The sequence below is a fragment of the Oncorhynchus mykiss genome, chromosome 28, assembly GCF_013265735.2.
Source record: "Oncorhynchus mykiss isolate Arlee chromosome 28, USDA_OmykA_1.1, whole genome shotgun sequence".
NCBI classification, from domain to species: Eukaryota; Metazoa; Chordata; class Actinopteri; order Salmoniformes; family Salmonidae; genus Oncorhynchus; species Oncorhynchus mykiss.
The window spans coordinates 16,809,258-16,835,000 of NC_048592.1; the positions used below are offsets into that span (position 1 = coordinate 16,809,258).

General features: G+C 43.0%; 2 protein-coding genes and 1 long non-coding RNA gene across 7 annotated transcripts in view; 2 read left to right on the forward strand and 1 right to left on the reverse strand.

Moving 5' to 3' along the window:
- Positions 1-213: 213 nt before the first annotated feature.
- On the forward strand, positions 214-3,868 carry LOC110508278 (aquaporin-4-like). The gene is made up of 4 exons (XM_036966542.1): positions 214-666; positions 907-1,071; positions 1,697-1,777; positions 3,264-3,868. Exons 1-4 carry the CDS (start codon positions 286-288, stop codon positions 3,528-3,530), a joined length of 894 nt encoding a protein of 297 aa, XP_036822437.1. The 5' UTR covers positions 214-285; the 3' UTR covers positions 3,531-3,868.
- Positions 3,869-10,028: 6,160 nt separating this feature from the next.
- On the reverse strand, positions 10,029-19,020 carry LOC110508642. Its single transcript, XR_002471338.2, has 3 exons — positions 18,632-19,020; positions 18,278-18,364; positions 10,029-10,882 (listed from the first exon to the last, which is right to left on the reverse strand). It is a non-coding gene; the product is annotated as an uncharacterized LOC110508642 (long non-coding RNA).
- LOC110508640 (BTB/POZ domain-containing protein KCTD1) overlaps positions 15,002-25,743 on the forward strand; it is a 15,025-nt gene continuing 4,283 nt past the window's right edge. Inside the window, exons 1-5 of one of the 5 annotated variants that reach the window (XM_021589305.2) lie at positions 15,755-16,134; positions 16,735-16,886; positions 21,831-22,009; positions 24,560-24,704; positions 25,654-25,743. The exon at positions 25,654-25,743 is cut by the window's right edge and continues 216 nt beyond it. In XM_021589305.2, the coding sequence (XP_021444980.1) occupies positions 16,857-16,886; positions 21,831-22,009; positions 24,560-24,704; positions 25,654-25,743 (444 nt within the window). In that variant the 5' untranslated portion in view covers positions 15,755-16,134; positions 16,735-16,856. Of the gene's footprint in view, positions 15,136-15,754; positions 16,135-16,234; positions 16,600-16,734; positions 16,887-19,236; positions 20,797-21,830; positions 22,010-24,559; positions 24,705-25,653 lie in introns of those variants that run through there. The other 4 variants (XM_021589306.2, XM_021589308.2, XM_021589307.2 and 1 more) reach the window with 4 other exon arrangements.

Here is a 25,743-nt window from a genome sequence, read left to right on the forward strand (position 1 = left end):
TAAACTCATTGATTGCAAAATGGCATAGTGCATCCCTCTACTGTATGTCCTTAGCATAGTGTTCGCTCTGCTGTCTGGCACAGTGTGTTATGGGAAGCCACTGACTCAATTCCCTAGAGTTTTAAATGTTGTGCCCAGCAGCAAGTTCCCTTTCCTGGAAGGGTTCAGTGAATTTCCCGGCACACAGACAGATGGAGAATAACTAAACTGGGATAATCATTTCATTTATGAATTCATTATTATTTTACCAGGAGTTGCCTGTCAGCGCGTAACCAGCATCCCATCATGGTGGCATTCAAAGGAATCTGGACCAAGGACTTCTGGAGAGCTGTGTCAGCCGAGTACCTAGCTTCCCTGATCTTCGTCCTCCTCAGCCTGGGCTCCACCATCAACTGGGCATCTGAGTCGGACAACCCTCCCCCCGCAGACCTGGTCCTCATCTCGCTGTGCTTTGGCCTGGCCATCGCCACCATGGTGCAATGCTTCGGACACATCAGTGGCAGTCACGTCAACCCGGCGGTCACAGCAGCCATGGTGGTGACCAGGAAGCTGAGCCTGGCCAAGGGTGTCTTCTACCTGGCTGCCCAGTGCCTGGGGATCACTGGGGCAGGGCTCCTCTACCTGGTGACACCAGTGTCTGTCAGAGGGGGCCTTGGAGTGACTCTGGTAACACATATAGTTTAGCCTTAAAATCAGAGAATCTAGCTAGCAACAGTCAGAGTTGACACCTATGGACTAGTTTGGGACTATTCCATCAGGCAAGGTCAATCAAGCACAGCTAAAGTATTTGAAAATATTGTGAATACTAGTTGAACCCAGGTCTGGTATGGATTGATGCCATAAAGTGTTGTTCATTCATAGACGAAGACGCACCGACTGTGGCTAACTCTTACTCTCGTTTCCCAGGTGAACCCTAAGCTCAACATGGGCCAAGCCCTGTTGGTGGAGCTCCTGATCACCTTCGAGCTGGTCTTCACCGTGTTCGCCACCTGCGACCCCAAACGCTCTGACCTTAACGACTTGGTTGGCCTCGCCATTGGAGTCGCTGTAACCGTCGGCCATCTGTTCGCGGTGAGTGGGATTCTATCTCTAACTTGAGTTAGGTCAATTAGGGGCCAGGCCACATGTTGTAGTGGTTAGAGCTCTAGGATTATAGCGAACCTGAAGGCCTCAAGAGTCAGACATTACAGTATATTTAATTCAATACCAACTATGGAAGAAAATGTAAACAGGGCATTGATGTAGATTGGTGATGTAGTTTGTTCTTTAAATCATCATAATGGTAGAATAGTACAATATAGTGCATTAGTTCACAGTTAGTTCATATCTCACGTGTGCATCCTCCTCCATGCCAACCAATCATCAGGGACCTACCTAAACCCCATTAATTGTCCTGCAAACGACATGCTACCTACCTCTAGTCATAGCAAAGCTTGACTTCAATATGCTGCCTACATGCCACTAGATGCCAATCAGTGCTAACTAGTACCATTTACTGTATATCTATGGAATACCAGCATACATTTCCCCATGATGATATATACTTTCATTGTATCATTATCATGTATTCAAGTGGAACAATCCACTACTGTAGGTGTTGTGTCAGCTCTGGCTAGGTCTTGTTCCATGTCTCTCTCTCTCCCTCTCTCTACAGTGCTCGCATGTTAAAACCTCTATGCCATGCTTTGTGTTCTAGATCCCATACACAGGAGCCAGTATGAACCCCGCTCGCTCCTTTGGGCCTGCAGTCGCCACCATGAATTTTGAAAACCACTGGGTAAGATAGAAACTGCTGCCGCCTTCTCGCCCTCAAAGGGCTATACTCCTACACAGTTGTCGGTGAAGGGGGAATATCTAAGCCATGTAGTCCATATCTAAGACATTGGTTTCTATTTGCCAATATGAGGGACACATCTGTTTCATGTGTTGAAACCATATCTCAAATGGTTAAAACTGACCTGCCATGTTGTGAAGCATTGTTGATCATACACTGAGTGTACCAAACACTATGACAGACTGACCAGGTGAATCCAGATGAAAGCTATGATCCCTTATTGATGTCACATGTTGAATCCACTTAAAATCAGTGTGGATGAAGGGGAGGAGACAGGTGAAAGAATGACTTTTTTTGTATGTGTGCCATTCAGAGGGGGAATGGGCAAGACAAAATATTGAAGTGCCTTTGAAGGGGGTATGGTTTCCCATGTGCATCAAGAATGGTTCTCCAGCCAACTTGACACAAGTGTGGGAAGCATTGGAGTCAACATGGGCCAGTATCCCTGTGGAACTCTTCTGGCACCTTATAGTCCATGCCCCAGTGAATTGAGGCTCTTCTGTGGACAAAAGGGGGTGCAACTCAATATTAGGAAGATGTTCCTTATGTTTTGGACACTCAGTGTATATCATTCATTAAACAGTTGAAAGGTAAACTCTTTGCTTAAAATATAGGGTCAGATATGTGTTTAGATGTGATTTTGTGATAAGTGTTCAGGTTGTCTCTGTTCTCCATGAGCAAGGGGGGCTAAAGTAGTATGGGGGCACTGGAGGGGGCTACAGCTACAGGACTATGGACATTTTGAAACCCATTAAGGTCACATTGCAATGATGGCATATTACCATGCCAGAGCAGCTGAAGGATGCTATCTAGTGCCGTTCAACGACGTCTTCACCCACAACAGTGGACGGGAGTTCTACAAAGTTTAAACTGGAAAGGAAATACTCACCTAAAGCATGCCTAATTAATAGTTTATATATAACCCTCGCTACGAGGTAGATGCATGCCTTGTAGCTTGCTAATGCAGAATAAAAGGAACAGCACAGACCAGTCATAGACAGGTGTTAAGGACTATACAAAGCATGTGCTTCTTTAATTCTGTATCCAGGGCAATAATTCTCACGGAGCTGTTCATACTGACTCAGCAAGGCACAGTGGAACTGATTGGTGTGTGTGTGTGTGTGTGTGTGTAGGGGAGGAGGGTCTGGGTCTTGGATATAATTAGGACAGGTCTTCTCACTGAGAGTGGCGTCATTATCTGACGAGTGTTTGCGGTCTTTTGATAACAACATGGTTGACTTGGCAGAACACAAAAAAGGTACCTGGCTCCACTGAGGATGCCCATAAACAACGACTGTTGCACCTTTACAGACATGACAAGACATCTAGTCTAATAATGCATGGCAGCTCTGTCAGAATGGGGTAGCCTCCGCTGTGGTAATGGGTTCATATTTGTCTGAACTTGGTTTGACTTTTATCTGTATTGCAGGTGTACTGGGTTGGTCCAATCCTGGGTGGCATCATGGCGGCTGCCCTCTATGAATACCTGTTCTGCCCGGACCCTGAGCTTGAGAGGATGCTCCGGGACGTCTTCCAGAAGGTTCCAGCATCGAGGAAGTACAGGGAGGTGAAGGGCAACGGCGTGTACCAGGGGGAACCAGATGACCTGATCACCAAGCCACCGTCCATCCACCACATTGACCTGGAGAAGGATATTTTCCGGGACTTGACAGGCGAGGTGCTGTCATTCGTATGACTACCACGGGCACGGAAGAGGGAGACCAACCTGTAAAGCAGGGGGAGATCCAGAGAGAGACACTTTCAGTCCTCCACCACTGCAGCCCCCTACTCCAAGCCACCATGCCTTAACCCACACAACTCACTTCTCAGGCAGAATATGATTGATGCATGTCCTCGCAATGTAGATGTGTTTGTGTACATGGAGGTGAGCCTTCCTCAACATTTGTGAGGTAACTGGATAATATAAAACTTTGCACTCTACTCCAACCAATTACCCATATCATATGAAATCTATTGATCTCTGCAATTTTGTCCCATCATCTTCTGGCCCAGATGTGTTTTCTTGTGGCACTCTACTACACTGCAGGATGATAACAATAGACTATGCTTCTGTCAGGGAAAAATGTCCAGGTCAACCATTTACAATGGGTCATCACACTGAATTTGGTAACTGGAGACAAAACGGCAGGCTTATGAGGGCATAAGAGACATTATTTACATATGGTCGCTAAGTACATTATAAAACCAATGCTGTGATGGACAGGTTCTGTCGGACATCTTTAGCCCGCTCCTAGATTGTAAAATAAGTACGAACATTCTCTGTGCACATTGGTCATTGAAGAGAAACAATTAAGCTTTGCCTATAGCATATCTATCTTAACACACAGATGTTCAGTGCGTAGCAGCAGATCATAAACAAACCATCAAATAGCAGTTATAGAGCTCATTGTAATGGCTGGAATGTTTCCATATGTTTGATGCAGTTACAAATATTCAATTCCAGCCGTTTACAATGAGTCCGTACTCCTATAGCCTACAATAAGCTCTCTAAAGCCATGACATCATTTTCTGGAATTTTCCAAGCTGTTTAAAAAGGCACAGTCAACTTAATGTATGTAAATGTCTGACCCACTGGAATTGTGATACAGTGAAAAAAAATCTGTCTGTAAACAATTGTTGGAAAAATGACTTGTGTCACGCACAAAGTAGATGTCCTAACCGACTTGCCAAAACTATAGTTTGTTAGCAAGAAATGTGTGGAGTGGTTGAAACACTCAGGTTGGAGTAATTAAAACTTGTTTATGTAAACTTCCGACTCCCGACAACTGTATTTGAATGTTAGACTTTCATACTTGACAACTGCACCTTAAATGCCGTTTGTGTCGATTTAGAATTTCATGAAATAAATTGTCATTTCCAAGTCTTCAGTGTGAACAATTTTGTGATTATACTGCACATATCCATGCCTTTGTTTGGCTTCTGTTGGTACCTCACAAAACACAAACCATAACCGTATCATATACCAAATAGATGCAACAGTCTGACATAAAGCACTTCTCATAATACAGGTTTTAATAAACGTTGGCGTTTAAGGCCAGAACCTGAGCAGAGAATTGCTTCTGAAGAGATGTACCATTTCACTGTAGGGCAGAAGGAGTTTACAGCAGCAGTGTGACAGAAGCACAGTACCCGCCATGATGGATAGCCTCATCTCCCTCTAGAAAGTGTCTCCTCATAGCCAGACGTATGGGGATGATGTGTGTTCTTTCTGAGACTATAGGTTCATATAATTCAATCAGTGGAACACCACTGGAAATGTTGGGGCACTTTGTCATATAGAATAGAGGTGATCTGTCACAATGTCACTTTATTTCCTTTGAAAAAACGGGGACAATTTCATGTGGAGAGAAGCCAAGCTGACTGCATATACTGCTAGGTGATAAAAAACGAACTGGTTGACTTAGGATGACATTGTGCCACTGTTAATAAAAAATGAAAAGCTAGGGAGTTAAACTCTCACATTTACAGTGCAATAGAACTCATGTTACACTAAAGATTAAATCACATACCAGTTAGATTTTTACTCCCCCTACCTCCCTCCCCAACTCAGTTTAAGGTACGTACACATGCCAACAGCGTCACCGTCTGGGCACCATCGTTTTGTGGGAAAAATAAGGTATGGTCTCATGAATACCTGCCATTAGACTGTTGACCAGAGGAGGGCAGTCACGAGCCTTACAATAAACTTTGAGGCCTGAGGTGGTGAGGGAGACAAGGCAGCTTGAGTCCTATTCCCTGTTCATGAACTGATTCCTGTTGAAAACAACAGAAAATCCCAACCTCACATTTACACAACTACCCTAAGTGGCCTCATGACATTACAGAAGGTAACACTCTAGCTGATTTGCAAGGGATATGAAAGCTGTGCTCAGATCGATATTGGCCTGAGTCCCCAAGCAGGCTGGACAGTAGGTACTAGTAGGTACTATAACCCCCATTCCCCACCCGCTCCTCTCTCCCCAGCCTATGGGCATCCCTCCAGGGCCTGAGTAAAGTCCACAGGCCAACAGTCTCTCAGCTCACCCTATATCATCTTCATAGCCCAAATAAATTAGCACTTAAATCTGAGTGCGACCATCGACTATTTCCTCATGGAATAGGGTACAATGAGAGCTCTGTCTGCCACAAGTACTAATTTACAGAGCTGGCTCATCATCGGACAATGTTGAAGGAAGGGAGGGGACAGCATAGGTAGATAGCCGCCAAAATTGTAAAGCGGATGTGTAGTGGCTTCCTTTCCTCTTGACCATAGCCACTGCCCTAGCCTGAAAGGGCGGGGTTGTTTCGTACACATACAGTCCACATTCAAGGTTTCCAAACGGCCAAAACATTCAATGAGATCCAGGGATATGGTGCAACAAAAAGGTTTATTCTTCTAATATCAAACAAACAAAAATATTCTCCAATCAACTTAAAGCATAGATTACTTGATGTGAAAAATACATAATATGGCCTGTCTGTATGGTCGAAAGACTATACCGCTCCCACATCTAGCTAGGACTCCCCCAACCCCGAAGGCCCAACATCCTGCCTTTATCCTAACACACTTACCACATGGGCAAGAGGGGGGGGGGGGGGGGGGCAAAGAGGGGGGGGCCAAGTTACACTAATCACAAAGGAATATATCTCAATCAGGTAAATATAAATCATTAAGGTACCCAATATTTCATCATATACATTCATAATGAATATATTTACACAAACGTACATGGAGCTCTGTATGTTCTATCTTTTATACGAATATGTCCAAATCGGCTCTAACAGGATGCTTGTGTAATTGAATGAGATTTGTTTTGTGTTCAACCTTAACTGATATGAATAGATTCCATTGCAAAGTTTTGTATTCAGTCACCTTTCCACATATGTGAATACCTAGAAATATCTTGAGTATTCCTTCTCCTTCCTCTGCTGCAGTATTACATACAGTACATTTGATGTTCCAGACGGACACCAACAGTTGTTCTGGACCAACTACACTGAACAGAAAAAAAACACCCTAACCTATGGATTTCACATGACTGGGAATACAGATATGCATCTGTTGGTCACAGATACGTAAAAAAAAAAAAACATTTGGGGACATGGATCAGAAAAACAGTCAGTATTTGGTAACCACCATTTGCCTCATGCAGCACGACACATATCCTTCACATACAGAGTATGTGAGTACACCACTCACATTTTTGTAAATATTTGAGTATATCTTTTCATGTGACAACACTGAAGAATTGACACTTTGCTACAATGTAAAGGAGTGTACAGCTTGTTTAACAGTGTAAATTTGCTGTCCCCTCAAAATAACTCAACACACAGCCATTAATGTCTAAACCGCTGGCAACAAAAAGTGAGTACACCCCTAAGTGAAAATGTCCAAATTGGGCCCAAAGTGTCAATATTTTGTGTGGCCACCATCATTTTCCATATTGGGCCCAATTAGCCATTTTCCCTCCCCGGTGTCATGTGACTCATTAGTGTTACAAGGTCTCAGGTGTGAATGGGGAGCAGGTGTGTTAAATTTGGTGTCATCGCTCTCACACTCCCTCATACTGACTGGTCACTGGAAGTTCAACATGGCACCTCATGGCAAAGAACTGAAAAAAAAAAAAATGTTGCTCTACATAAAGATGGCCTGGGCTATAAGAAGATTGCCAAGACCCTGAAACTGAGCTGCAGCACGGTGGCCAAGACCATACAGTGGTTTAACTGGACAGGTTCCACTCAGAACAGGCCTCACCATGGTCAACCAAAGAAGTTGAGTGCACATGCTCAGGGTCATATCCAGAGGTTGTCTTTGGGAAATAGACGTATGAGTGCTGCCTACATTGCTGCAGAGGTTGAAAGGGTGGGAGGTCAGCCTGTCAGTGCTCAGACCATATGCCGTGCACTGTATCAAATTGGTCTGCATGGCTGTCGTCCCAGAAAGAAGTCTCTTCTAAAGATGATGCACAAGAAAGCCCGCAAACAGTTTGCTGAAGACAAGCAGACTAAGGACATGGATTACCGGAACCATGTCCTGTGGTCTGATGAGACCAAGATAAACTTATTTGGTTCAGATGGTGTCAAGCGTGTGTGGCGGCAACCAGGTGAGGAGTACAAAGACAAGTGTGTCTTGCCTACAGTCAAGCATGGTGGTGGGAGTGTCATGGTATGGGGCTGCATGAGTGCTGCTGGCACTGGGGAGCTACAGTTCATTGAGGGAACCATGAATGCCCACATGTATTGTGACATACTGAAGCAGAGCATGATCCCCCTCCCTTCAGAGACTGGGCCGCAGGGCAGTATTCCAACATGATAACGACCCCAAACACACCTCCAAGACGACCACTGCCTTGCTAAAGAAGCTGAGGGTAAAGGTGATGGACTGGCCAAGCATGTCTCCAGACCTAAACCCTATTGAGCATCTGTGGGGCATCCTCAAACGGAAGATGGAGGAGTGCAAGGTCTCTAACATCCACCAGCTCCGTGATGTCGTCATGGAGGAGTGGAAGAGGACTCCAGTGGCAACCTTTGAAGCTCTGGGGAACTCCATGCCCAAGAGGGTTAAGGCAGTGCTGGAAAATGATGGTGGCCACACAAAACATTGACACTTTGGGCCCAATTTGGACATTTTCACTTAGGGGTGTACTCACTTTTGTTGCCAGCGGTTTAGACATTAATGGCTGTGTGTTGAGTTATTTTGAGGGGACAGCAAATTTACACTGTTAAACAAGCTGTACACTCACTTCTTTACATTGTAGCAAAGTGTCAATTCTTCAGTGTTGTCACATGAAAAGATATACTCATATTTACAAAAATGAGGGGTGTACTCACTTTTGTGATATACTGTAGAGTTGATCAGGCTGTTGATTGTGACCTGTGGATTGTTGTCAGTCCTCTTCAGTGGCTGTGCGAAGTTGCTGGATATTGGAGGGGAACTGGAACACTGTCGTACACGTCGGTCCAGAGTATCCCAAATATGCTCAATGGGTGGTGACATGTCTGGTTAGTATGGAGGCCATGGAAGAACTGGGACATTTTCAGCTTCCAGGAATTGTGTGCAGATCCTTGCGACATGGGGCTGTGCATTATCTTGCTGACACATGAGGTGATGGCAGCGGATGAATGGCATGACAATGGGCCTCAGGATCTCATTATGTTATCTCTGTGCATTCAAATGGCCATCAATAAATGCTATTTTGTATGTTGTCCGTACCTTATGCCTGCCCATACCATAACCACACCATCATGGGGCACTCTGTTCACAATGTTGACATCAGCAAACCACTCGCCCACACAACGCCATACACGCTGTCTGACATCTGCTCGGTACAGTTGAAACCGGGATTCATCAGTGAAGAGCACACTTATCCAGCATGCCAGTGGCCATCGAATGTGAGCATTTTCCCACTGAAGTCGGTCACGACGCCAAACTGCAGTCAGGTCAAGATCCTGTTGAGGATGACGAGCATGCAGATGGGCTTCCCCGAGACGGTTTGACAGTTTGTGCAGAAATTCATCAGCTGTCCGGGTGGCTGGTCTCATACGATCCCGCAGGTGAAGAAGCCAGATGTGGAGGTCCTGGGCTGGCATGGTTACATGTGGTCTGCGGTTGTGAGGCCTGTTGGACGTACCGCCAAATTCTCTAAAACGACGTTGGAGGCAGCTTAAGGTAGAGAAATGAACCTTAAAGTCTCTGGCGCAACTCTGGTGGACATTCCTGCAGTCAGCATGCCAAGTGCACGCTCCCTCAAAACTTGAGACATCTGTGGCATTATGTTGTGTGACAAAACTGCACATTTTAGAGTGGCCTGTTATTGTCCCTTGCACAAGCTGCACCTGTGTAATAATCGTGATGTTTAATCAGCTTCTTGATATGCCATACCTGTCAGGTGGATGGATTATCTTGGCAAAGGAGAAATGCTCACTAACCGGCATGTGAACAAATTTGTGCACAACATTTTGAGAGAAAGCTTTATGCGTGTGGAACATTTCTGGGATCTTTTACTTCAGCTCATGAAACATGGAACCAACACTTTTCATGTTGAGTTGATATTTTTGTTCAGTATACATAAAGTGACATTGAATAATGGGTTTGTGCTTCTACTCAGCTGCTCAGGTGATGAAATCCCTAATGAGCCACCAGCAAGATTTCATTTAAGATGATGGTTCTTCCAAAAAAACTAAAGTCTTATGTTAGGCAAAATGTATTTTAATTTATTTCATATTGATGCCTATTTGAAATGGCAAGGGTGGCCTGGACAAGGCTTTTATCAACGTTATTTGTCTATAAGGCTGATAGGCATTGTTAAATAACAATCAACAACAATGTCCGAAAAATTGCGTAAAAATTTAACACATTTGTGAAAATGCACCAAAACATATTTGTCCTACAGTTCACCAAACTGAAAGAGGTTTATTTGTGCTATACAGAACCAATAAAGCACATCATGCATATTATACAAGAAGGAAAGGCATTATCTCAGGCATTATCTTTAATTAATTTCCTAATCTAACATTCCTCACATTTACTGTATGTAGAATCTTCAAAACTTAAAGCTTCTGATGCAAAATGCCTCTCAGCAGCCGATACAACTTAGGGGGGCACAGAGATAAAACACACACCTTAAAGATCATTAGCAATTAATATTTGGGGATTCATGAAGAAAAACAGCGTAAAACACTTGTTTCATAATTCATACTATAAACAAGAAAGTCTCCCACTTCCTTAATAATTTAGAAGTAAGCTAATGTTGATTTATTCAGGAAGGTCTCTGCCACCAGCGCTGCCTGGAGTTCCCAAATTTGAATTAAAGTAGGACAGTAGCAGGCGAGTCTGTAATAACATTTGTATAATTGCATTATTGCTCTGGGCTCAGTTCATTTCCTCCTCCAGTAGCTGCGTGAAATTGTTTGATTCTCGAAACCGCCTTGAGTCTGCAGCTCTGGGGTTGGAGGGTGGTACAGGAACAGGAAGGAATGCGACACACTCTTCTTCTCTCCCTCTTTCTCTCCATCACTTTCTTTCCCCCTCTCTGTCTGATTCTCTGTCTGACATGTACACACACACACACACAAACAGCAACACATATAAATAACCCTTTGTTATTCTGAGTTTCATAATACTGCTACACTAGCTCACTTAATAACTCAATCTGTCTGGAGAATATGATTGATATCCTCACTCACCTTGTCGCTTCGGATAAATATTTTGCTGCATTTGCATGATAATGCTGGGAGACTGAGTGCATTTGGCATTTATCACATTTGTCAAATAACGCCAAAATTAGCTTTTGAACACACAATTGGCCATTTTTAGTTAACGTTGGCTGCAGAATTGACCAAGTTCTACCAGTGTCAGCCATTCTAGGATACCGGTTTCTAGGATAAAGAGTCCACCTCACATATCTAGGAGAGAGAGTGCACCTCATGTTTATCTGTAGCTCATACAGCAAGTTACAGAATGATCATAACGAGAGTTGCCATCTTCATCATTGGACTGTTATGCCTGCTGTTGTTGCGCATTGCAATTTTGTTTGTCATTGATTTGGATTTACATTTTTTTCTAAATGCTAATTTACAAAACCAAGACTACACCATAAGACAAACAATCAAGTTTAAGCGCTATTAGCCTGTGTAGTGCACACCTGAGACCCCAGTGGCTTAGCGACAGGAAGAGGGTGGAGAATCTCTGATTGGTTTCCTCAGGGCTCGGTTTCTCTCAGTTCCCAACCCCACATTCCCTCACTCCCTATCCCTCCCTCCCTCCTTCATCCCCCTTCCTTCTATGCAGAACAACCCAAACTCTAGTTTGATGAAACACATTTGTTTGGCTTAACTCTTACATTGCCATCACGACAGCCATATCGCGGAGGCCTCGGAGGTGTAACGTGGCCCATCAGCCATGTAGCTAATGAGAGGATATATGTAGGACTATGGGACTTCACCGGAGGACCTGTTTCCATTTGGGTCTGGCCTGCACTGCCATGTTATTAGGAAAACCTTTATTATTGTTGCCCTCTAGTGGGAACCATGTAATAGGATTACATTTTATTAGAGCCTCCCAGCATTACCCAACCAAACCCCCTCCTCCTCTTGTCTCTCCTCTCTTCCTCTTACTGCATTGTCATTACCTCTTCTGTCCACTGTGGGTGGGCTGGCTGTATGGCTGGGTTTGGGATGGGAAGAACTGGATGGATGTATGTCGCTGTGATCAGAGTATTAGTGAAGATCGGTGCTCAAACAGACTGAATAGGACCACTCCTGTCTACCATCGGAGAGCCACATTGTGTGAGGGTTTGCTGCTATGTGTTATCATTTACTAGGATACTCCTGGTATATTCCACCATCGAAACCGTCATGAAGGCTAAACAAAAGAGAACATTTTCATGCAGATGCAAGTCATGTCAATAGGTTCTTCATTTTAGGTACAGTACCTTGATGATACCAAGCCCAACATACGACAACTCCACAGTACACTTTACCAAAACAAGCTAGTTGCAACAGAGCCTTCCTTAAAAGTTATATGTCCCAGTGCCAAAAATACTATTTGATGATAAACTGCAGGCAGCCCCAAACTATACATGGCCGTAGGGCAGATTGAGTCAGATTCAGGAACAATTGCAACCCTCTCCCTATCCAGCCCACTCCCTTACATAACCACGGGCCATTACAGGGGTGTGGTGTGCACAGCAAGAGTCATTAACGTGGTCTGAGGCTACATCACAGAAAGATCTCTCAGTATGTTCTGAATGAGGATAGCTGTGGCCACTGTTTGATTGAGTTCATTAGAACTATGGGGAGAGCTGGCGAAATCAAATCAAAGTGTATTGTCGTAGAATGAAAGAGCCATGGGCATACTGACTGAGGGAAAGGGAGATCAAGCCACCAGTACGCACTAGTCTGACCTAAAGATTCAAGAAGAACAAATTCACTTCTCACTGATGACACATTCAGAAGCTATGAGGAATTCAGCAATTGAAAACTCAAAGTTTAGACAGGAGGATAAATATATTTTGGAAAGAACTAGACCAATAAAAAAAAGAGTGCCATCTTCCTCAAAAAGGGAACAAGTGATATAGTCTTTGTGAGATAAAATGAATACAGACAAAGAAACCATGGCTTTGTATAACTGTGGCTCAGTTGACTGTTTTCCAGAGAGTTGGAAAGTAACTCAAGCCTCCATACAGGGCATGCATGTATAACCTTAGGCATGATGTCATCAGGCACTGTTGCCAGGCTAGGTTTGTTTGGGGCGAAATAACATCTGCAAGCCATTTCACTAATTTGTCCACCAAAATATAGCTTTGACAGGGCTCTCCCGCTGTTGCAGCAGCTAGGTTCTTTTCCAAGTAAAACATACCCCACAACCAGAGTATTAGAACAATGGAATGGTTTCTGGCCCCCGAACACCAAGCAAGAGTATTCAAAAAAATCACCATTGGCGAGCTGGTTTTCGTTTCTACAACATCTAATGTATATCTTTAATACTGAATTCGGAGGGCCGCATTGTGACTTGGCTCCATTTGTGTGGAAAATGGGGAACGTATGAGATTTCGAGGCCTTGGGTGCTCTCAGTTTTGCTACAGTTTGTCAGCCTGATTGCAAAGATAGAAAATAATATATATAAATAAAAAGTGCAGGAGGATGGGGGAAATAGAAAATGCAAGGCTTTGCGTTTGTGCGCCAGCCGGCAACCTCCAGGGCAAATAACTCCATTGTAACACTTTAGTCCTATGCTTGTTTTCCCCTGGGACCCGTTGGTCAAAAAGTGGAAAGCTAAAAATAAAAACAAAAAAAAACTGTGCTCTGGATGAGATAAGAATGGCTGGCCCTGGCCGTTCCTCGAAAGCGTGATGATCTCTTTAGGATGCAATGGGCAGACGAACACTCTTTAGATCTTGGACTTTCAGAGTTGGTCAGTGGCCAATTTGCTACGGTTGGTCATTTGCCCGATACAGCCTCAGCCAGAGGGGATGGTTACAAGGGGCCAAACTATGAGTGACATGGAGTACATCAAATTATCTGCACAGGCCTACTCCATCCTGGATACTGTGGTTCTCTTGTTTCCTACATTCTTTGTTTGTCCACACAGACCATGGTATGATGACCACATCTAGCATGTTTGAGTATATGGGAAACTGAAAAGGTAACTGCCTAAACCGCTATCTTCAAACAATCACTATTCATATGATTTGTATCCATGAGTCACTCACTTGTTACACAAATGCAACCATCTTCTCTGTAGTGTTAGTGTTTCGAATGGCTTAGTTCAGGAAGGACAAACACAGCAGTTGACATTATGTATCAATTAATGCATATTATTTGAAACCTGTGAAGGTGAATAGAGCCCCCTAGTAAAGGTGTCATAATACCCATAAAACCTAGTGGTCAAACAGGGAAATGGTTCCAATAATTTTCCCACCATTCATTTTTCCCATAGTGGATTTTAGAAACACTTCAAATAAGGGCTGTGTTTCGTGTAGGCTTATCCTGGCGGGATGTTTTGATAACCAAATCTCTCCCGGACAAGGAGATCAATATCAATATCTTCGGCTCTATTTACTTTCAGATTTGAAAATGTTAATTAGCATCAAAGTAGACATCATGCAAAACTACAAATCCCTGCATGCCATTCCTAGCTGATACCTTTGCTAACAGGTACTGTGTCACTGTAAAACCTGCACAATACAGGTAACAGAATTGTCCATTTAAAATTTTTATTTATTTATTCATTACTACATTTAGCTAACAGATAGTTAATCCAGAGATTATTACCTTTGCCTCGGTTCGGCAGTCTTGTCCAGATCATCGTGGCATTTTTAGTTCTTTATGATAGGCACGTTAGCAGCTAATTAGCACAGGCGAATATTGATAAGTCGCCTTGTCCTAGAGAGATATACACGGTTATCAACACGTCACGCCAGGGTAAACACAGCCCTTATTTGAAGTCTTTCTAAAAATTCCCTGTGGGAAAATAATTGGAACCATTTCCGTTTGACCGCTAGGTTTTATGGGTATTATGACTCCTACTGTGGTACTCTATAGATTTGCATAGATGTTAGCGCTCTTTATTCCCTATTCAGAGCAGCTAGTGCTTTTAACAGCAGGTGGCGAAAGAGAGGATGGAAGCATTTCTAAATGTTGTTCTTGTGCTTATTTGTAACAGGAGGGTTTGTGTGTTCAACAGCAGTACATGGAGACAAATGAACAGGTGCACTGTTGAACTTATCAGGCATGTGGCTCTGTTAGAGTGAAAAGCCATGTAAAATATATGGACATCCTTAAAATGACTGTACAACCAGGTAACACAAATATGTATATTTTGCATTATGTTTAAATCAATGAATAGAAGAATTTAGAACTTAATCTTAGCTGTCAATATGCCACCGTTTGAAATTAAAAGCTTCAACATTCCAGGGCTCGGTTTTTCAAAAACATTTTAAGGCTAAATTCATCCGGATATATGGTTCTAACGATTAACTTAACTTAAAATGCTTTTGGGAAACCGGGCCCTGAAATGATGCATGGTTGAACATTTGAAATGAGCTCGTGCATAAGCCCCAGGCGCTGATTCAGACTTGATTGGGACAAGGCTGCAAGTGCTTATTTATATAACTATGTAGGTTGGGAAGTTGGCCAAAGGGGGGTCGATTTACCATTAGAATTAATCCATTGATTAAAGTTGATTGTAAATCAAGTTGTTTGACGTTGTGACCATTTATGTTCAAGCTCCAGAACATTAAAACAAATACACGTTAAAAAATAAAATGTTCAGAAGACAACCAACAATCTATATAATTATCACCATCTGCTGCTTTTCCTTCCTGGCAAAGAAACACTCCGTCCATTTGCAGAAATCGCCTGCGGGAACGTTACATCAAAACTAATCATAACGATTAAAATCAGCTTTGCTGTGCGAGAGGAAGCCAATATGGAAGTTTGAGACAGGCGTTAGGATGTTGTATGCCGAAAAAAAAATGCATGATTTTTTTTTTTCGCGATTTTATGAAGAAATATAAAATAAATGTTCCATAAAGGCCGACGCACTGTTGTAGTGATGTTTTTTTGCAAGGAGTTTTACTCTGCAGATTGGTTTAGACTGGGGTAGAGACATGAGCTAATTGTATTCTGATCTTTGCCTTGAGGGGTTTGGAGCCCTGGAGCAAGTATTCTCTGTATTTTGTTCTGTCTACCTTAGCCAAGCTATTGCATTTCTCACTGGTGTAGGAAGGGAAGCAGATCGCAGGCGAAATCTGGGGGAAAGGATTCTCAAATATACTTTATGCCCATCCATGTTTCAGGTAAGCGGATATTTATTGGGTTTGCTATTATTTCCGAGGCTGGTTTGACTGGGACTTTCAAGGCGCAGCCGCTTTTACGCATGTGCCAGGCGATGAGCGCCACAGTAACACTTAACCACTTCCTGGATATTGTTAGGTGTAAAACAACTATTTTTCTGTACCTGCCGGCGAATGACTTAGTTTCTATTTGTATTTTCACCGAATTTTACGACCTTTGTTCAGAAAACACCATAGCTATCGGTCCGTGTGAATTTGCTCCTGGCGCATTGTTTCAGCCCGAACACATCGTCGCCGTTTTCCCCGTCGGACATCGTGTCACACAAACTGAGTTTAGGCATTTCGATAGAAAAAGCCTCTTCGCTTGTCCTAAACCAGTTTCATTTCCTGAGTGCCCCAGATCTGGCTAATGAAAGACGCCATTGTGGAGCAATTTTGCCGGAGGGTTTTTATTTTGTAAGACAGGAGGTACCTATTTTACACACGTCAATGCAAATTCTGTGAATAATGCATTTGTATTTGGCGTCGTTTTGTAACGAGAACCATATCTATGTAAACCAAGAGACAATGCAGGCTACAGTATCTTCCTTTTGCTTCCCATAGATCTCTTGCGGGGCTGACCTATACCCGTGCGCAGGGAATTCCACGGTACAGAGGTGCCACTGCAAATATTTAGATACTCCCTGGCGGAAGTCTGGATCTATGTTTGCATCTTTGTAGCTGTGATGTTATGGAGACAAAACATGATATATATGGTTAGTATGAGTTTACAAATTCGAATTTTAGGAATGATATTCATCCACAATGGTTAACACATTACTAGCGAGATAAATGGTTGCGCATCAGGATGTGGCCACAATGGCTATGAACACTGCAACTTTTTGAACTTGTCATTTCTCAATCAAAATCTAACTGTTTACAGGCTGCTGGTGGTATATTTCCACCCTTTTAATTCCAAAAAGTAAAACGCGCACACGTTAACATTTTAATTAATCCTATTCCCTACTTGAGTGAAATGCGTGGCTCTAGGAGCATTCACTGGAGGGCGCTGTTATGACGAGCAACATTCGCATCTGTGCGTAAAAGGGCACCATTGCTCAATGTGCTTCACACACACACACATGTGTGTGTGTGTCATTAGTCACACATTATAGTATCTCCAAACCTTTAACAATTTTTGGATGATTAAAACAGTGGACTCTTCATCTGGACATAGTTTGCTGTTAAGATTCCTACCATAATGCTTACTTGTGCATGCAACTGTTTGTGTCTGTGTGAACAAAAAATCATGTCAAATATTTGTTAAACTAAACACAGAAACTGAGTGCAGTCCAACTCCAGATTTGTTTCAACATGGTGTGGATTTGGTCACCACATTTACACCAGACTAGGATAAACATGGAAGTCAGTTGAGACGGAACTATTTGTTTAGACTTAAATATGCAAGAACACGCTAAACTTGAGTAGCACGGGAACACTGAACCACTAACAAATGGTAGAGCATTTGTTTTGTATCCACACAGCAATGTGGTTGGCCTACATTATTCAAAAGGGCAACAGGTGGGAAGACTGACTTGCAGGAGTTCTGAAAGGAAAAAAGATGAAGAGAATGGGATGTAGTATATCAGTCCACACGTACAGGTAACTGCCAAAATAATGGAAACAATTGAGTAAATGAGAGTCTATTGACTACGGGTGTAGTTCCTGAGTTAATTAAGCAATTAACATCCCATCATGCTTAGTGTTATGTATAAAAATGCTGGGCAGGCCATTATTTTGGCTGCCATGGCTATGCCCCATCCACAGGGCATGAGTAGTCACTGAATGGTTTGATCAGCATTAAAACAATGTAAACCATATGCCATTGTCATCTGTCACCAGATCTCAACCCAATTGGACACTTATGGGAGATTCTGGAGAGGTGCCTGAGACGGCGTTATCAATGAACAAAACACCAAATGATCAAATTTCCCAGAATAATGGTGTCGCATCCCTACAATAGAGTTCAACACTTGTAGACTCTACCAAGGTGCATTAAAGTTGTTCTGGCTCGTTGTGGCCCAACACCCTATTTTAAGACCCTTTATGTTGGCATTCTTGCGATGCCCTTGCAGTGTTAGTTGTCAGGTTCTACTGATGATCTTACCACCTGTGTGTCCTGGTCTGTGCCGTTTAGATGTTAACTGTAAGAGTTGAAGTGTTCTCCTGCTGTTTGAAAGTAGGAGTAGTCAACCTGAAAAAGAATCCACAGGAAATGGTTTTAATTGGAGTTGGGGTGAAATGGTTGTGCTACATGTACTGAATCCCATTCTCTTTTTCTCCTCTCTCGCTCCATGACATGCGCACACACACACACATTTTTCATGATTCTTCGAAGCAGATTCTCCATTCCATCCACCTTCATGATGGCAAGGCTTTGAGGACAGCCAATTCCAGCGAGCTGGTTTTCAGAACTTTCTACACATACCATCTTCTACAAATTAGTCAGGGAACAAATTACCTGCATTCTGAGTATGATCCCACGCACTTTGCCGGCTGCTGTACACAGGTTTCCCTTTTGAAGAGCAGCCGTGTGATTTCTCCCTCTCTGTTCGCCCCGCGGGCCCCTCTGCCTTCTGCGAGAGGGATTCTGGAGTTGAATTTTAAAACTATGTACGGCTGCCTGCGCTTATCAGCCTGTGCACAAACGAACTGCATGCAAATCAGGGCAGGATCACACACCACAGTCTAGGCCTGCACTCAAAGGCAGGCTTAATTGCTAATTGGGTATCTAGGTGTGAAACCCACACTGCCAAAACTGAGAAGTAAAAACATGGATGTTTTAAGGCTAGTTGTGGTTGTTTTTAATTAAATTATTTTTTAAATACTGATTTTTAAAATGAGTGGATTGGATTTCCTGAACTTTATAGGAAAATAACCCAGGAGAGTATAGTGTGTGTCAATACTTCATGTAGTTTGGATTCTGTTTGGTAAACAACTACAATGAGGGGTCAGATGTTGTGGATTTAATGCTACCATCTTATGGTGTGTATTATGATCTTTTTGCAGTGCTGTTATGGAAAATGTTGGATAGGAATATATACTCCCTTTCTGCTTTTTGAAAGATAAAAAAGAATTGCCTGTGGATCTCTGATATGCCATTAGATTAGATCTAGAAGGGACTTTGAAGTCTGCATATTTCTGGTATGGGCCAAGACCATACTGCTTTATAGAGGGAGGAACCTTTTGGACTGTGTGTGGATGGTAGGTACCGGTAGGAACTAGGAAGGGCACCTGCAAAACTGTTAATAAGAAAAGAGATTAGGCTAAATAAATAACCATAACAGACACATTGCAAAAAAACAAAGTGGAAATGTGTCCATAACATTGAGCAACAGTATCCAGCTAGTTTATGTAAAATGGGTGGGTGTCACTGTTTTTAATTAGCTCATCAAATCTACACTACAATCTTAACAGCCCTCCTGAATACAGCCCATTGTTCTGGGCAAATAATAATAATGTATTCAACTTTTATGTCGCTGTTCATGACGTAAATAAATATCAAAGCGTTGTAAAGCAACAACAAAAACGCCGTTTAAAAAGAAACGTATCATCATGAGTAGATCGACGGTTAATAAGAGGCTGAAGGTTGAGAGAGTTCATGGCTTGATTGAGGTCAGCGGAGGGCGTACGTACGCCATCAATAGTATAAGTGTCTGCTTTATGTGCGTAAACTGCTCTATGGGCAGTGTGCTGTGGAGACTAAAAGGGTCGGGGAAAGGTTAAGCGTTCATCCGGGGTCGCCAATGCCCTGGGGGCTAGTGTGTGTGTTTAATCTAGAACCGAAACACGAGGTCTATGTTGCATTTTGATTATGTACTTTGGTTAGTCACGGAATACTCTGCACTGTTATAGTGTTTACAATAGTTACTGAGCTTTGTTTTTTTTTACCAAGGACCTGTTGTTGCCAGACATCTGGACAAGGTTTAGTTTCAGATGCAGGCTAAATGGAAAAGTAATGTTCAGGCTACATGGTAGTGTTTGAGAGGCAGCTGGAAACAAAGGATGGCGAAGAATGGAAAGGGAAAAGGCCAGGGCGCAAATCCAGATCTGCGTCATTTTTTTGGGATATGCTGCGCTTTTGGGGTGGTCCAAAGATCAACCTGTTGTCCACTTTATAGAATACACCTTAGCAGACGCGAAATTCAGCGGTAAATGTGACTACCTTCCTTTATAACAGTGACAACCCTAAAAACCCAGGGGCAACAGGATGAACATGCTTTCGGGGGGCTTTGACTTATCCCAACAACCATTGCAAAAGCGGCACAGTTGACTGTCTGCCACAGAAGCATCGCTCTTGTTTATGGTGTGCTGCTGCCCTTCACGCCTCTCCGGAGTCTGTAGGTGGAAACCGACAGCATCTCCAGCTCGAAGCCTGTTTTTAGTGCGCCAGGTTCGATAATGGAAGCAACAGATATCATGGATTTAACACCTCAGAAACCGAGAAAGCACCCGCATCCAATCAATTCCGTGGATGAGTCCGTAGTACACGCGTCCCTGAAACGAATCTCAATGCGAACAGGAGCGGAATGCGGGGACGCTCCGTTCATGTACTCAAGAAGCAACCCCTTACCTGCAGTATCACTAAAGCAGAATGATAATGCTGTGTCTTCATCGTCAGCGCAGGTAACATACATGTATTTAGTCCTATTCGCTTCCACTTGTGCATACTCTCTGTAGATGCTTTGTTTTATGTCGGTTGCCTAGCCACCAACAGTGGAAGTTGTTGGATTTATTTGGTGTGAATCAATGCAAATGTTTTGTATCCATTTCCCCACGTTGATAAAATCAGATAAGCAGAGCTAATGTCATTTAAAACGTAATCTAAAGTTTTAATTTAAGGTGTTCTAAATCTCTTGGTCATTATTACTTAATTCAAATTAGAACATCTACATTTCTCCCTCCAATGACAATGTTTGCATATTGTGCAGAGACGTTCTGTATTTTTTTTCTTATTGGCTCAGAGGAGGGTCTTGAACTTGTGATTGGGAAACTCAATTTGTTCTGTGTGCCATTAGAGATATTGCCAGCTAATTGTGTTTTGGGGTTAGCAGGGAACATTTCTAAATCTTATTACATTATTCAAATCTAGACTGATTATTGCTCATTTACAGTCTGTGTGAGATTGCTGCTCCAAATTGATTTGATTTTGGAAGATGATTATGCCCAACAGATATGGAATGTTGTGCTTGGTAACATTCAGGTCAAGGTCAGGAAATACTAGGTTAGTGTAACACATATGTATATTATCCCAGTCCTGACTTAACAGAGGGTGTTGGACCTTGGCCAACTATTTGACTAACTTTTTTTCAGAATGATGACAAGAATATTGTCTGGCCAATCAAAGTCCTGCAATGTTGCTATGATGAATTCTTCATTTCAGGTTTAGTTTAAAATGTATCCTTTTTAACCGGTGTGTACTAACACACTTCCTGTTTGGTGTAAATGTATCCTTTTTAACCGGTGTGTACTAACACACTTCCTGTTTGGTGTAAATGTAACCGTTTTGACTGGAGTTTGTGCTGTTCAGTCAACATTTATCAATGGAAGAAAATATACATTTACATATTATGAACAAATCCTTTTGAATGTGTATTCAATCTGTGCTGTCCACCATATTGCTAATCATTTAACATGATTTGTCTACTTGTTTGTGACAGGATAACCGTTCCAGCATGTCCAGGCCAATGATCACCAGATCGCCAGCGTCCCCCCTGAGTAACCAGGGCATCCCGACACCCGCCCAGCTCACCAAGTCCAACGCCCCTGTGCACATCGACGTGGGCGGACACATGTACACCAGCAGTCTGGCCACGTTAACCAAGTACCCAGAGTCCAGGCATGTGACGGCTCTGCTATTGATACAGTTCCTCAATTACAATAGAGTAAAGCTATGTCTTTGTTTGAGCACTTTTGGTGCACAGTGCCACAGTGTTTTTTAAATCTGTGTTGTTCATTTGTGGTTCTAGAGGGTGTTTGGGATGATTTGAGGGTTGAAAGGGAAATGATGATGTAGATGATAGCCTAGCCCCTCATTTCAGCCGTGTTCATCTGCATTGACTCTCTTACTGCTTAAAGATGCCGTCTGGGATCTTAAGCACAACAAATTCCTAACGTATCATACGAATTGCAATTAAAATAATAATAATCATTTTGGGACGTAACATATACAAAATGGATGACGCAGTACACAAACTTTGGCTCGTGAACACCACTTTCAAAAGTGCTGGCTGAAACTATACAAAGGTTCTGCCGAATTACTTTAATGCCAACCTCTGACAGTGCAGCCCGGACAAATGTCAAAGTTCATCCAATCACAAAGATGCAGCACTCAAATGGATGAATGAGGTGGGAAAGACTGGATGTAAAACACAGGGCTTGATATTACTGAGTGTTTCAATTTGTATGATTATTGAGGCTATTCTACAATACGGTGATTACAATCCATCATAGCAATACTTCCCCACTGTACCAAATACAAAATGGCCTCCTTTTTTCAAACCTGCCCCGGAGATATTTTGAGAAGTAAGCATTTGCATGGCTCAAAAGTCCAAACTGCAGACAAAAGCAGCTCAGTAATTCTGACAGATGTCCCAGCAGCAGTAAAGGGCACGGAACCATCTGGAGGCAAAAGGGCCACGCTGCAGCCTGGGGCCGGGCCGGGCGCCACCCCGCCTCAGGCTCCTCTCTACCAGCTGGCCCTGACCCCTCCATCAGACCAATAGGACAGCTCCTCTTTCCTCTCATCCATACGGCTTAATTTCTCTTTCCCTCTGATTCTATCGCTCTCTACCTGTCTTTGTCTGTTTCTCTCTTTCGTTCTCTCTCTCTCTCGCACGGTCTCTCTCTTTCACACTGTCTCTGTCTGTGTGCATGGAGCAGAGTAATGTCTGCATCACTCAACAAAGGCGTGAAAGAAATCAAACACTGAGCTCACCCACATCCAGTGAGTCATAGCACATGATGCACAGAGTCGCTGTCCTCAGTACTGTCATCTGCTCAACAACTCAACTCAAGAATAGAAGCAGTTTGTTGGGTCCCATAACATATTATTTTTTTGAACATGCATGGAAGGGGAAAAAAATATCATAATCTAAACATTGGCTAGATTAGGAACTTAGAATTGAATCATCAAGCATTTTGTTCCAAGTCGCATGTATATTGATCTGTCTCTCTCTCTCTCATTTCAATTGAAGGGCTTTATTGGCATGGGAAACATGCGTTTACATTGCCAATGCAAGTGAAATAGATAATAAATGAAAATTAACAGTAAACAATACAATCGCAAAAGTTCCAAAATAATAGACATATCAAACTTTATATTGTCTCTATACAGTGTTGTAATGATGTGCAAATTGTTAAAGTACAAAAGGGAAAATATCTACAATTTTCTTGTGGCAACAGGTCACAAATCTTGCTGCTGTGATTGCACACTGTGGTATTTCACCCAATAGACATGGGAGTTTTCCAAATTGAATTTGTGGGTCTGTGTAATCCGAGCGAAATATGTGTGTCTAAATGGTCATACATTTGGCAGGAGGTTAGGAAGTGCAGCTCAGTTTCCACCTCATTTTGCGGGCAGTGTGCACATAGCCTGTCTTCTCTTGAGAGCCAGGTCTGCCTTGGGCGGCCTTTCTCAATAGCAAGGCTATGCTTACTGAGTCTGTACATAGTTAAGGCTTTCCTTCATTTGGGGTCAGTCACAGTGGTCAAGTATTCTGCCACTACTCTCTGTTTAAGCGAAATAGCATTTCGTTTGCTCTATTTTTTGTATATTATTTCCAATGTGTCAAGTAATTATCTTTTTTTGTTTTCTCATGATTTGGTTGGGTCTAATTGTGTTGCTGTCCTGGGGCTCTGTGGGGTCTGTTTGTGTTTGTGAACAGAGCCCCAGTACCAGCTTGCTTAGGGGGCTCTTCTCCAGGTTAATTTCTCTGTAGGTGATGGCTTTGTTATGGAAGGTTTGGGAATCGCTTCCTTTTAGGTGGTTGTAGAATTTTTAACGGCTCTTTTCTGGATTTTGATCATTAGCGGCCTAATTCTGCTCTGTATGCATTATTTGGTGTTTTAGTTTGTTCACCGAGCATATTTTTGCAGACATTTTTGCAGAATTCTGCATGCAGTCTCGATTTGGTGTTTGTCCCATTTTGTGAATTCTTGGTTGGTGATCGGATCCCAGACCTCACAACCTTAAAAGGGCAGTGGGTTCTATAACTGATTCAAGTATAGCCAGATCCGAATTGGTATGTCCAATTTTATGTTCCTTTTGATGGCATAGAAGGCTCTCTCAATTTCAATTCAAGGGCTTTATTGGCTTGGGAAACATATGTTAACATATCGCTCTCTGTGTTTCTCTCTCTCTCTGTGTTTTCTTTGTGCCTCTCTCTAGAATCGGCCGTCTCTTTGATGGCACAGAGCCCATAGTGTTGGACAGTCTGAAGCAGCACTACTTCATTGACAGGGACGGACACATGTTCCGCTACATCCTCAACTTCCTCAGGACTTCCAAGCTCCTCATCCCAGACGACTTCAAAGTGAGTGTCTGACTGTCCCCTCCACTGTAGCATCCAATCATCTGGTCAAACCCCAGAGCGCTAGTATATAGAGTGTATGGCTCTAGTCAGCATTGGTGCAAAAAGCTGATTTATTTAATTTTTTTGCGTGGCCAAGCCTGAACACCGGGGGAATTATATGGTGTACTCTCCATTGACGCTTCAAGGATGTTAGTGAAATGAATTAAAAACCAGCAAACATGCTGGCCACATTAGTGTCTGTAGACTTTATGACAGTGCTTACCCCTAAATTTGTGTGTGCCGTGCACTGGCGATCCGTGCGTGTCCAAAAGAGGGCCGCTGATCCTCACTGTATGTGACACGTTTGCATTCCGTTTTTTTTATTTTTTTATGTGTCGTTTAGCCCTTAATTACAAACTTGGCCCGAGAGAAAACAAATGACATTATCTGATGGACTGTCCAAACACAGTGGCACTCAATCAGAGGGGAAGTATGTCAGCTAAAATAAGCAAAGACAAAAGACAGGCCCAAGTTCAGACCCAGGCTAAATTCACCCTGACAGACGTTCAGAAGTGAGACCGAGTCTGAGAACATTTGAAAGCGTGATTAAGCCCCGCTGCCTTTTGGGCAAGATACTACCCCCCTCCCCCCCCTCCCCCCACAAGACCTTGTTGGGGTTTGTGGTAGACCTAGATGTTGAATAGGGACTAGTCTTGCTCTGCGTATTTGTAATGCAGTGAATTGTTGTGGTGGATGGGACACCCAGAATCCCCGTGGTTTGAGTGATCACACTTTGGCTGGGTCTCAGGAGATTTAACCAGCTTCCTTTCCTCATGAATAGTCATCTATCGGGATTTAGAAGTAGAGGTGTTGAGAACCCATGCACTTTCACCCAAACAGGGAAATTATATTGAGATGCTGCACTTGTGTCAACATGCCCTGACCTGGTCTCTTTGCTGTCCCCATGCAGGACTATAGCCTGCTGTACGAGGAGGCCCGGTACTTCCAGCTGCAGCCCTTGCTGGCCGAGCTGGAGCACTGGCGCCAGGATCGCGACTTG